The sequence below is a fragment of the Protopterus annectens genome, chromosome 1.part1, assembly GCF_019279795.1.
Source record: "Protopterus annectens isolate FY-2018-M chromosome 1.part1, PAN1.0, whole genome shotgun sequence".
Classification (NCBI taxonomy): Eukaryota; Metazoa; Chordata; order Ceratodontiformes; family Protopteridae; genus Protopterus; species Protopterus annectens.
The window spans coordinates 207,596,474-207,610,153 of NC_056726.1; the positions used below are offsets into that span (position 1 = coordinate 207,596,474).

Genomic DNA, 13,680 nt, shown 5'->3' on the forward strand with positions numbered 1-13,680 from the left:
TCTCGGTTTCGGCTTCTACCGAGGCCTCTTCCAGCATGGCTGAATCTGCTACGGAAAATCCACCTGCTCTTACAGTTTCTCAGGATTTGTCAGATACTATCCCCTTAGATGTATCTACTCCTGCACGTGGAGCTGCTAGGCCCCCTGCATCCATGTCAATTAAGGCTTTTGCCAGGGCCAAAGCAGCTAAATCTTCAAAGGCCATGCCTGCTAAACCCCGCTCTCACAGGCCTAGCTCTAGTACCCAAATGCTTAGTCTAGCAGAGGATCTCATTTCTTTGATCAGGGGAACCCAGTCTCACCCTGACAGGGCCTCTCACCCACCTCCAGAGAAGAGGCCTAGAGCAGAGCCCCCTGAGCCAGTTTCTTCAGATTACTCCTCTGATGATTCACAAAATACAAATCCTCCAGAAGGCTCTTATTCTCCTTATGAGGATTCCATACCTTCTGCCTCTCCTCCTGAGGAATTTTCTTTTGGGGAAACCTTGCATGCTATGAGGGAACAATTTCAATGGCAGGGCCAGGATTTTTCAGACTCTAGGAAGAGGCTTAGGACCTTTTTGCATTTACCACAGCATAGGCCTTTAGCTATTCCTCCAGTACTTACAGTTGTGGATGATGCATTTAATGATGCTTGTACTGCCCCTGACTCACTACCTCCGGCCCCTGCTAAGCCCGACAGATACTACAGGGTTCCGGACACACATTATCATTTGTATAAGGCTCCTATTGCAGATCCTGAAACTATTTCACAGGGCCCCAAAGCTGTAGCAGCTGCCTCTGCCAAAAACCCCCTCCCCTCTGAAAGAGAATCTAGGGCATTGGAGAGATGGGTTAAAAAAGTTTATACTTCTGCTACTCTTTCGGCTAGGGTCTTAAACTGTCAATTCCACATGATTCAATATCAGGAATTTCTGTTAGATCAGCTCACTAAAAAACTTTCCTCGCCTGAGCCTTTAGACCGTAAGTCCCTTCAGGATTTGGTGCATAACACTCAGCAGGTCAGTAATCATTCCTTAAAATGCGGCTATGATGCACTGGAGGCTTCCTTTAGATCAGCTATGACTGGTACAGTGATCAGAAGGCATGCATGGTTAAAAGAGCAATCCTTACCAGACCATGTAAAGGCAAAGCTTCTAGATGCTCCCATGGAAAAGCACAGTTTGTTTGGTTCCCCTGCACAGCAAGTGTTGAAGAAGGTGGAAGAAAAAGCTAAATCTGTCCAGACAGTCAAGGATTTCTTACAGGTCCAGCCTCCGAGGTTTAGTAGGAACTGGCCTTCCAAGAATTGGTCCTTTCCAGACACCACCAGAGCACAGAGAAGCAGAAATAGACGCCCTAGAGGCAGAGGCCAATCCAGAGGTGCCTACAGGGGACGTCAGTGGCAGCCTAACAACCAGAGAAGTACTGCCACAGATCCAGCCACTACCACTTCCACAGGACAATCACAGTGACTTGGCTCTGAAACCGCCTACCAGGGAACAACTGGGAGCACCCTTAGGCGGAAAGTTAGCCTTATTTTCAGCAAATTGGCATTGCATTACAGGAGACAAATGGATTTTACAGACAATAGACAAAGGCTACAGGTTTCACTTCCATACTCTTCCAAGGAAGAGAGGAATGCCAAACCTACCTCCAAACCAAAGGACAAACGCTCTACAGCAAATAGACCACTTACTAAGGATGAGAGCTATAGAAAAGGTACCGGCTATGGAACAAGGACAAGGATTTTATTCAAGGCTTTTCCTGGTACCAAGAAAGGAAAACCAATGGAGACCTAGCCTCGACCTGTCCGCTCTAAGCACATATCTCATTGTTCCAAAATTCAAAATGCTGACCCTACAGCAAATTCTTCCCATGCTGGGCAAGGAGTCTTGGCTGGTGACTCTGGATCTCAAGGAGGCATACCTGCACGTCCCCATACGACCAAATTGCAGAAGATACCTCAGATTTCTTGCAGGATCAGAGCATTATCAATTCTCAGCATTGCCTTTTGGCTTATCTACTGCGCCCAGAGTATTCACGAAATGCCTGGCATCAGTAATTGCTCATTGCAGGCTTCAGGGAATTCAAATTTATCCATACCTGGACGACTGCCTGTTACAAGCGGACAGCAAAGACAAAATAACAAAAGATTTGAAAAGGTTATTCACCTGCTGCAAGCCCTGGGATACACAGTCAACACAAAAAAGTCAAGGCTGATACCATCCCAAAGGATAACCTTCTTGGGTGCAGAACTGGACACATCAAACCAGATGGCATTCCTCACAGCAGAAAAACAGAGGCAGCTACCACTTTATTTCATGGCGTTAACGCAGAACCAGCTTACAGCAAGGAAAATCCTGCAAGCCCTGGGTTACATGGCATCCTGCATAATATTAGTTCCGAATGCCAGACTACATATGAGGAAGTTACAATGGTACCTGAGGAATTTATGGTCTCAGCACAAACACAGCCTAGAAACCCAAATTCCAATAATTCCATGCCTGAAGCAAGAATTCCAGTGGTGGGCCCAGGCCTGTCAATTGAACAAAGGACTGCCCTTCCACAGGCCTCACCCAAGCCAGACTATCACCACGGATGCCTCAGACCTAGGTTGGGGGGCACACATGGTGGACAAGTGCATACAAGGCTTATGGACTCAAGACCAGATGAACCTACACATAAATCAAAAAGAGATGCTGGCAGTAAAACAGGCAATTCAGACATTCAGACCATTTCTTCAACAGGGTCAATTGCTGATAAGGACGGACAACACCACAGTTATGTGGTATATCAACAAACAGGAGGCACACATTCATATCCTCTATGCCGGATGGCAATGGACCTCTGGAATGTGGCCCTGAGCCTCAACATTCAGCTCCAGGCCATATTTGTGCCAGGAAAAGAAAATATACTAGCAGACATCTTAAGCAGAACCACCACGGATGCCCACGAATGGATGCTGCATCCAGATATCTTCAAAACCATCACAAGGAAATGGGGACTGCCAGAAATAGACCTGTTCGCATCCCCACACAACCACCAATTGAAAAAATTCTGCACAAGGACATACCACCCACTTGCTTGGAAGGTGGACTCCCTATCCTTCAGTTGGGAAAACCTGACAGCATATGCATTCCCACCTCTTCCTTTGATGCACAAAGTGCTACTGAAGATCAAAGAAGATCACCCGAGGATCATCTTGAAAGCTCCAGACTGGCCGAGGCAACATTGGTACCCGCTTCTGAGGAGTATGTCCCGGGAACATGCATGGCCTCTACCCCTACTACCTCTTCTGCTAACACAGAACAACTTCAAAATCCTGCATCCAAACTTGAAAACACTGCAGCTAGCTGCTTGGAACATTACATAAGGCAAAATAACCCAGATTTATCTCAAAGGGTTAAAGACATTATCCTGGAGGCTCGCAGACCCTCAACAAGGAAAACTTATTCAGCAAAATGGAAAAGATATCTCATTTGGAGTGCAACAAAAGGAGTGGATGCATCACTGGCAAACATAGCTAACATCCTGGAATACTTAGCAGAGCTTTTCCACAATGGTCTGTCTTACTCCTCCATTAAGATTCATGCATCAGCAATTTCAGCAGAATACAACATGGATCCTCCAGTCTTTTCTCAACCTCTACTCAGACAGTTTCTCAGAGGAATTAAAAATGTAAAGCCACCAAGGAAACCACCATTGCCTACATGGGACTTGAACTTTGTGTTAGAAAAGTTGACACTTCCCCCTTTTGAACCAGCAGCAACAGCAGAATTACAGTACTTATCTTGGAAGACTGCATTCCTGCTTGCAATCACTTCAGGTAGACGGGTTTCTGAATTACAGGCTTTAATGGCAGTACAGCCCTTCCTTATCTTCCATCAGGATAGAGTGTCCATGAGAACTAATCCTACCTTTATGCCAAAGGTGGTCTCCAGGGTATCATTAAACCAAGCAATACACCTACCAACATTCTTCCCCAGCCCGCAGAACAGGGGGGAAAGATTGCTGCATACCTTGGATGTACACAGACAATTGCGCTACTACCTGGACAGAACCAAGAACAATAGAAAAACTGACCAGCTTCTGGTAGCATATGCAACAGGAATGGAAGGAAAAGTAATTTCAAAACAAACAATCTCAAAATGGATAGGAAATTGCATTAGATTTTGTTACTCTTTTCATGGAAAGGCAACTCCAGAAAACATCAGACCTCACTCCACAAGGGCTACAGCCACTACTACAGCTTTCTTACGAGGAGTGGCTACCAAAGACATTTTAGAGGCTGCTACTTGGAGCTCCGTGCATACATTTGCCAAGCATTATAATCTGCCTTTATACTCCAGATCCCGAGCAGGTTTTGCCACTGCTGTTTTGCAAGGGATCTTAACTACACCATAAATCCTTAGTGCCTCCTCCCCAGTTTGGCTATGGTATTCTACCCATTTGTTAGGACTGCAGATGCATCCTTGAAGGACATAGTACAGTTTTGTACCTACCATAAATGTAGATGTCCGAGAGGTATGCATCTGCAGTCAGGATTACCCACCCTCCTTCCCCTCTGTGGTACTCCTAGGGTATTTGCCCATCTTGTAGCTAGCTGGGGGAATCTATTATGGTATATTTGTTTGTATATATGTATATACATGTTTATTTCTATTTGCTCTCTATTGTTTGGAAACATTTGCATTTATCCAAATTTAGCCTTCCTAGAGGGCACCTGGCATCTGGGGCAAGAAACACTGAGGAAAATGGCGTCGGCTGATGCCTTTATACCCGCTGAACTGCAGCTATGACGTCGGGTGAAGTGCGACATCAGCCGAGGCCAGACCCAGACTTTGGAATCCGGCCGACCGAAGGGCTGTCTGAGGCCAGGACAACCCCATTTGTTTGGACTGCATATGCATACCTCTCGGACATCTACATTTATGGTAGGTACAAAACTGTACTTTTCTAGCATTATGATAAGTAAATAACTTTTCTTTTCTCCCCTCTTAAAGAATTTGCCAGTGACAGTTACCACAAGCTTCCTTTTGGACATGGTTTACTCACACAAGATGGGGAATTTAATACACATCCCAGTCTCAAAGAACTTCAGATGACTGCCTGAATGATTCATTTCTAATACTTTTTACTCGCACAAGATGGGGAATTTAATACACATCCCAGTCTCAAAGAGCTTCAGATGACTGCCTGAATGATTCAGTTCTAATACCTTTTACACATCTTTTTCATCAGTACTAAATGAGGCAGTAAGTCTTCCTACTTGGAAGTCTTATGTTAACCAGTAGAAAAGATTTTTCTACTTGGTGCTTCACCTGTAACCAGGGTCCTTTCCAGGATTATATCATCTCTGATTCTCCAACATTTGTGTGAGTTGCTCTCCTGTGCCCTATTTATTTGTTTGACGAAGGATATTTATTGGCCATTTCAGCCTGTCTGTTCGAGGATCATCTTCTACATTTCAGACTTTGGTCAAGCTGTCCTACAAAGAAGTTTTTTCTGTTAATATGTAAGGTCAGCTGTTATTTGGGTGACACTTAACTTTCCCACCAAAAAGTAAAGATCAAAGTTATTTCTTTCTACATTTCACAACAGCTGTTTGGACTGGTTTTGGGTATGTAGCGTGCATGTGTGTACATAGATGTATCTAGATGCATATAATGTATATGTACATGTATGCAGACTAACTGGTTTATTACTTCATGGCTCTGACATCTGCAAGTCTGCAAGAGAGAATCTAGGTTGCCACCATTCATGGTGAGTTAAGCTTTCTGCTTTTCTGTTTTTATAGGGTTATCTGCAGGAAAGAAATCTGTCATATGTATCCTTCCTACTTTCAAAGTATTCATTGAAGCTAGCCGTCTATCTCCCTCATTTCTTTCAGAATTTGAATGACAGGGAGAATAGATTTTATGTACTCTTATCATCAGGTATTATCTTATTTGTACTGAGTCCTTTGGGAGAGCTGTACAGCTGTGGAATTTCTAGTATGGGATTGGGAAAGGACAACCTGTGTTAGGTCAGACAATTCTACTTGTCTGATCCTTACTACATCTTTTTTTCTTATTCCCATCATGGTAAAAGATTTTCAGGCAGGATTAAGGCACATTCTAATACAACCTTGTTTTCTTTGATGGCTTATTGGAAAGGGGTAGACTCTAAAAGCATGAAAGAGGCAACTGTGTTGTCCTCCATATTCTACAAAATATTACATAACTAGATTGTTTTTCCAGGACTAGTTCTGGCTTTGCTGAGACAATCTGTCTGAGTTTGCAAGCAGTCTTTCTTTACTTACTCCCATTCCTCCCTGGCTATCCTGTCCAGGGCCTAGCGTGCTGATCAAGCCCATGTCATCTGGGACATAGTGTAGACCAAATCCATTATGCCTTGGGCCAGATACTTGTCATAAAATTGTTCAGAAAGTGGTTGTCCCTTCAAGAATGTGCATCCCAGTGGATTCACCCCCCCCCCAAAAAAGATCCAGTGTTTGTACTTGTGGTTTACTGTTTCTTTTACAGTCTTCATCTTACAGCATGGCATCTGATGTGTTGATCTGTAATATTTTTTTAAGACGTGGAAACGTTTTGCTAAAATATGTCATTCCTCTCTAGATGTGAGAAACACAGTTTTAGTCTTAGATCTTATTTCATCTGCTCAGTTTTGAGACTTATTCCCCTAGAAAAGTATGTTATTGTTTCTTATCAGTTGTCTGCCTTGGGACTTTTCCCACTGATGATGATAAAATAATGACTGTACTTGCTTTTGCCCCATTGATGTAATTGTTTAGTCACAACTTGAAGAGCCTACTGTGGTAAATCACAGAGGAAGAGCACAGATTTCTCTTAAATCTGTGAGACTGAGATTAGTAACTGATTTTAATTTGTGCATTTATTATCTGCTGTAAGCATTTGTACTCTTCCCTAACTGGGACAAGTTTTGTAAAGTACAAGTATAAACTTTTATCTGTTTATTTTTGTGTAGTGTGAACTTGTGCGATGTAACACTGAGATCAAAAGATGGAAAGGAGTTTGCTTGCCATAAATGTGTGCTCTGTGCCAGGATGGGTATGTATGTGTATCTTGTTGCCTTTTACTTCATAAAGCGCATTTTATGTTATCAAGCATTTACAGTGATTTTTTTTCTCCTTTGCAGAATATTTTCACAGCATGTTATGCAGTACTTGGATAGAGGTAAGCTAAATTAAACATTTATTGTTTTTGTAGTAATGGCAGTATTAGAAGCTTGAAGGCATCAGTGTATTTCCTTAGATCACTCCATCCCCATTTCTTTCTTGCAGTGCAATCTAATGTGCTTCTGTGTGTACCAGACATTGTCAGTCATCAGGTTCATTTTTCTCCATAGTTTCTACAAACAGATTTCAGATAAGTTCTCCTTTGGGGAATTCCTTCTTCTGATTAAAGTTCAGAAAAGTTAGTAACTGCTTGAAATGGGGAAGCGAATCCTGCATAGTTTCATTCTTTTTTGCCTTTTTTGTCTGGGCTTCAGAACAATGTTTCTAGTTGTCAGGATTGTGCTAAGTTTGAAGCTAAGACCCTTGAGCATAAGGGCCAAAGTCCTTGCAGCATCCACAGTGTTTCTTGACCCGATTTGTGACACTCCTCTGCTTCTACTGCTACTTTGCCAAAGAAACGAAAAGCCAAAATCAAAGGACTCTACGTACAGTGGCAATACGTCTGCATCTGTGCCTAAGTTAATCAATGAATCTGAGGTGCTTTTGCAGCCCCCGTGTCCAATAGCTTCTATGCCCAAGCTCTCTGGCATAACCCCTTGGAATGACCCCTTGGAATGTCACCATGGCAGCAGGGCAATCAACTCTATCTGTGGCTCCTACATCAGTTGGGACTCTGGTCGCTCAGCAGGCCTCAGCTTCTGATGTGCAAGCATAGGTTAGTGAGGGAGATGGTTCATCTTCTGTGGTTATTATGCAGGAACATATGCCTTTAACCTGTACTGAAGCCATGGTCACCGAACCAGAGACTGCATCCTGTCTTGCTAAATGGATTCCTAAACCGGAGAGACCAGTCAGCCTACTTCAGCCTGTTCCCCAGGCCAAACTCAGGACCTCCTTAAGATTGCCCAGTAATTCTTTTCATACATGAAATCTAAGGAGACCAGCTAGATACTACAGACTCCCCTGTAGCCTTTCCCAGTAAAAGGCCACAAGGTATGTATTTTCAAGAAAACTGATATTTCAAGATCAGAAGATGAGGAAGAGTTATCTTATTCTGAACACCTTCTTCAGTCCTATCCTGATGCCCTTTCCTGTTTCCTGTGCTTCTCCCCCAGAGATTTCATCCTTTGGGTATACATTATAAAAAATGAAGAGGCCTTTTTCAGTGGGAAAGCAAGGAATTCTCTCAGGCCCGAACCCGTTACAGGCTGTTCCTAAGCTTTCCCTCCTCACACCACTAGCTATCCCACCACTCCTTGTGGTATTAGATGTCTTTAAAGACATATTTTCACTCCCAGACTCTCTTCCACCCACTCCAAGGAAGCCAGACCGATTTTATAGAGTGCTTGGTACTCTCAAACACCTCTACAAGAATCTGCAATTTAGATCCATCTGTATTTTCTACTGAATCCACTAATGGTGCACCTAAGCCTGCTGCTAGGCACCCTTCTGCCTAATGACAGGGAAAGCAGACTACTAGACGGGTTTAGAGAAAAGGCTTGCACATCTGCTACCCTCTCTGAGGACCCTTGCATTGCAGTTATGGTTACTAAGGGACATATAGAACACAGCAAGAGCCATACTCCAGGTTTCCAGAGATTCTTTGAAGTGTGGTTGTGACACTTTAGATGCATCATGCAGGGTAGCTGCTACTGCCTCTTTTGTCCGCAGGCATGTTTGACTGAAGACCTAACCACTTTCTGAAGAAGTTAAGACCAAACTCTTGGATGCCCTGTTGGATGAAAAAATCCTCTTTGAGCCTCCTACAGAGAAGGTTTGAAGCAAGTAAAAAAACTGGGAAAGAATTTTATTTTTGTCCAACCCCCTAGATATAGTACAGATGACCCTTCTAAGCCTCTGCCTCCTAAGCAAGATAAGGGAAGGCCTCCCCAATTGGAAAGGCCTAGACAGTCCAGGAGATGGCAACCTGAACAACAACCTAGACCTCGGGGTTCCAAAGCATCTCCTCCCAAGGGAACAGCTGTGATAATGCACCCCCCCCCAACAACATCCAACTCCATGTCCCAGTAATAGGAAAAGTCTGTTCCTTTTTAAACCAGTGGAAACGCATCAGCTAGGTCAGTGGTTACTAAACATCACAGATAAAAGGTACTTTATTCAGTTCCAAGAAAGATCTTTTCCTTTTTAGGTATACTAAAGCCACCAAAAAATCAAGACGCTGTCCTTCTCCCCATCTTGCAAGAAGTCTTGCAACAGGGATGCAGTCAACCGTACCCTTCTGGAGAAGAAGCAGTCGGGTTCTGCTCCAGGGTTTTTCTAGTCACAAGAAAGGAAGGAACTTGGAGTCCACTTTTAGACCTCTCAAAATTAAACCAGTTCCTAGATATTCCCAAATTCAAAATGTTAACTCTTCAAAAACTGCTACCTATGATTTTGCAAGGAACTTTTCTTGTGGTTCCGACAGATTTGAAGGACTCCTGTCTTCATGTGCCTATAGCAAAAGAACATAAGAGAAGCCTTTGATGCATAGCAGCGGTTTGCACTACACTGCTGTGCTTTGGTTTATCCACTCCACCCAGAGTTTTCACCATATGTCTAGCCCCAGTTATAGTGCATTGCAGAATACTAGGAGTATACATTTTACCCCTACCTGGAAGATTGCTTCATCCAGGGAAAGAACATCTGGAACTTCAAACAACCTTACAAACTGCCATGAACTACATTCAGAGGCTGGACTCGCCCTCAATTTCTGCAAGTCCCAGCTTCAGCCCCAGGCAAGAATTCTCTTTTGGGTGCAGTGATAGACTCTACAACAAAAGTCTTCTTACCCCAAGACAAGGCATCCTTCTTAACAGACTACCTTATGTGCTTCCAGCCAAGGATGACAGTCACAGTGAAGGAGTACCTAAGGGCCTTGGGGTTCATGGCATCAGGCATCCTTATTAATCCCCTGGCAAAATTACATAAGGAAACTTCAGTGGTTCTTGAAAAAACACTTGCAAACAACCATTCCAACCCCTGGATACTCTGCTGCCTCTTCTGCCTTGCTTAAAAAGGAAATTCTTTGGTGAGAAGATGCCATCAAGCTGAATTCAGGTGCAAATTTCTCTGTACCAGAGACAGGCAAGACTTATAACCATAGACTGCTCTGAAGTGGCCTGGGGATCACAGTTAGGACCCAAGAAGGTGCATGATGTCTGGATCCCAGAGCAAAGAAAACTTCACATAAACAGGAGTTGCTGCCATTCTTTTTTTTTTCTTGCTATGAAAGCTTTTCAAAGCAACCTATCCCCAGGAACTTTACAAATTTGGACAGCTAATACCACAACTATATGTTATATAAACAAGGAAGGGGGAACTCATTCCTACCCCCTGTGCAGTCTAGCAGTAAAGTTTTGGATCTTGACACAACAATTGCACTTAATATTGATATCATCTTACATCCCAGACCAGAACAACATCTCGGCAGATTCTTTGAGCAGGGAGATTCTGGATTCCAGTAAATAGATGCTAAAAAGGGAAACGTTCTTGGACCTCACCCATGAATAAGGACATCCCAATATAGACCTTTTTGTCTCTCACCAAAGCAGATAACTTCAAAGAATCTGCTCAAGAACCCAGTAGACAAAAGACATGGAGAGTGGAAGCTGTCTTATTCAGATGGACAGTACTCTTTCTTTTCACCATTTCCCCTGATTCCCAGGGTACAGGTAAAAGTGAGATCAGACAGGCCAATCATGATACTCCTAGCCCCCTCTCAGTCAAGGCAACATTTGTTCTTCACCAGATAAAGGGGTTATCATGCATCCTTACCTGAGTATACTCATGTTTACAGCTTAGAGGATTGCTTTCTGACTCCAGATATTGCAGCCTATTCTGCAGAAGTGCTGTCAGTCCTGAGAGATCCAAGAAAACTGAATACCAGATAGTCATCCTTATTCTGATGGAAAGTTTTCTCTTTGGTGCTAGGACAAAGGCTTTAACCCTTCACTGGCAGATTTCCCTTTCCTGTTTCACCCTATTTTCACATTTATTAAACATTGGCATTTAGCCACTGCCACCAGGACTGTGGCAGTGTTTACTTTTGCCATACAACAAAACCTGCTTCTCCAAGGGCCACCAAGACAGCCTGCCCTCAAACTACTGGCTTTGGGAGTCCTTGCAAGGATCAATACTGCAACATTGACTAGGAAGAACATAGCACAGTTATGTCACACTTAGCATAATTAATGGAGTGAATACGTGTTGCAGTACACATTCCCAACTGCCCATTCCTCTGATGTCCTTCATGGATGCATCTGCAGTCATAACAAATGGGTTGTCCTGTCGTCAGGCAGCCCTTCGGTCGGCCGGATTCCAAAGTCTGGGTCCGGCTTCGGCTGATGTCGCACTTCACCCGACGTCATCTCTGCTGGTCTTCAGGTATAAAGGCATCAGCCGACGCCATTTTTCCCAGTCTTTCTTGCCGCGTGGCGCCCGAAGCAGAAGCTGTTCGCAAGTGCCGGTCGGTCAGATCCAGAGATTACTACTACCGAATACTACTCAAGACTTCTAAAAGCTAAGTACCCGTTGGGGACTCTTTCTTGCCTCAGCCGATGTCAGAAAAAGTCAATAACTGTTTAACTTGTGGGAAACAAATACCTCATAAAGATTTCCACTCTTACTGTCTGCCTTGCTTAGGCCCAGACCACAACGTAGCAGCCTGTTCGGCCTGTGCTTCCTTCAACCGACGAACGCCAGGCGCCGGTCGGAGTTTGCTGAACAGTTTTTCGGCTCAGATTTTGCGTACATTATGCCGTCGGATCCTCCGACTACCCAAATTGTTAAAAAACGCAAAGAAAAAGACCGACACTCGCGGTCCGCGGTTTCGGCCGAAACCACGGTAAAGCAAGCCGCAAGTGTCTCGGTTTCGTCCGAAACCGAGAAAACCGGTCAATCTTCAGCCGAACCCATGACTACTACTGAGGCTCCTGCTACCTTAGTTGAATCGGCCTCAGAAATTTTGCCTACAACTGTGGTTCCTAGTGATTTATCAGACACCATCCCTTTGGATGTCTCTACCCCAGCACGTGGTGCTGCTAGGCCTCCTGCAGCCATGTCTATTAAGGCCTTTGCCAGGGCTAAAGCAGCCAAATCTGCTAAATCAGTGCCTGTTAAGCCCCCCTCACACAGGCCCACTTCAAGTTCACAAATGCTTACTCTGGCAGAAGATCTAATATCCTAAATTAGGGGATCCCAATCTCACCCAGACAGGGCCTCTCAGCCCCCAGAAAAGAGACCTAGAGCAGAGCCCCCTGAGCCAGTGTCCTCTGATGATTCTGCGGATGACTCAGACATTACAGACCAGCCAGAGGCTCCTTTTTCTACTTATGAAGATTCCGATGCTGAAGAATCCATTCCAGCTGCCTCTCCACCAGAGGAATTTTCCTTTGGGGAAACCTTACATGCCATGAGAGAACAATTCCAATGGCAGGGCCAAGATTTCTCAGATTCAAGAAAAAGGCTTAGGACTTTTCTGCACTTACCACAACGTAGGCCCTTAGCTATACCTCCTGTACTGCCTGTTGTGGATGATGCATTTAATGACGTTTGCACTGCTCCTGATTCTTTACCTCCAGCCCCTGCCAAACCAGATAGATTTTACAGGGTGCCAGACACTCATCACCACCTATACAAGGCCCCACTTGCAGATCCCGAAACTATATCCCAGGGGCCTAAGGCAGTAGCCTCGACCACAGCAAAAAACCCTATTCCTTCTGAAAGGGAATCCAGGTCCTTAGAGAGATGGGGGAAAAAAGTTTACACCTCTGCTACTCTCTCAGCTAGAGCTTTAAACTGTCAGTTTCATATGATCCAATACCAAGAGTTTATGCTTGATCAGTTAACTAAAAACTGTCCTCTGATGAATCCTTAGATAAGAAATATGTATTAGAAATGGTGAATAACATCCAACAGGTTAGTAACCATTCCTTAAAATGTGGCTATGATGCACTGGAGGCTTCATTTAGATCAGCCATGACTGGCACAGTGATAAGAAGGCATGCATGGTTGAAAGAACAGGTCTTACCGGATCATGTTAAAGCAAAGCTATTAGATGCTCCTATGGATAAGGCCAGTCTATTTGGTACACCTGCCCAGCAAGTAATGAAGAAAATGGAAGACAAGGCAAAATCTGTACAAACAGTTAAAGATTTCTTACAGGTTCAGCCCCCAAGGTTTAGCAGGAACTGGCCTGCCAAAAATTGGTCCTTTCCTGACTCCACAAGATCCCAAAGGGGCAGGAATAGACGCTCTAGAGGCAGAAATCAATCCAGAGGAGGTGCCTACAGAGGACGACAGTGGCAAGGCAATAACCGAGGCACAGACACAACCACTTCCACTGCAACAGGACAATCACAGTGACTTGGCTCTGACACCACCTACCAGGGAGCAAATAGCAGCACCTTTAGGCGGAAAGTTAGCCTTATTTTCGAAAAATTGGCACTATATCACAAAAGACAAGTGGATTTTGCAAACCATAGACCAAGGCTACCGGTTCC

General features: G+C 44.2%; 1 protein-coding gene across 1 annotated transcript in view; it reads left to right on the forward strand.

Annotated features, from left to right (window-relative positions):
• The window catches only part of IBTK (inhibitor of Bruton tyrosine kinase), a 1,862,448-nt gene that overhangs the window by 820,528 nt on the left and 1,028,240 nt on the right, over positions 1 to 13,680 (forward strand). The window contains exons 14-15 of the mRNA XM_044074098.1: positions 6,970 to 7,052; positions 7,141 to 7,178. Coding sequence (XP_043930033.1) covers positions 6,970 to 7,052; positions 7,141 to 7,178 — 121 coding nt within the window. The remainder of the gene's footprint in view (positions 1 to 6,969; positions 7,053 to 7,140; positions 7,179 to 13,680) is intronic.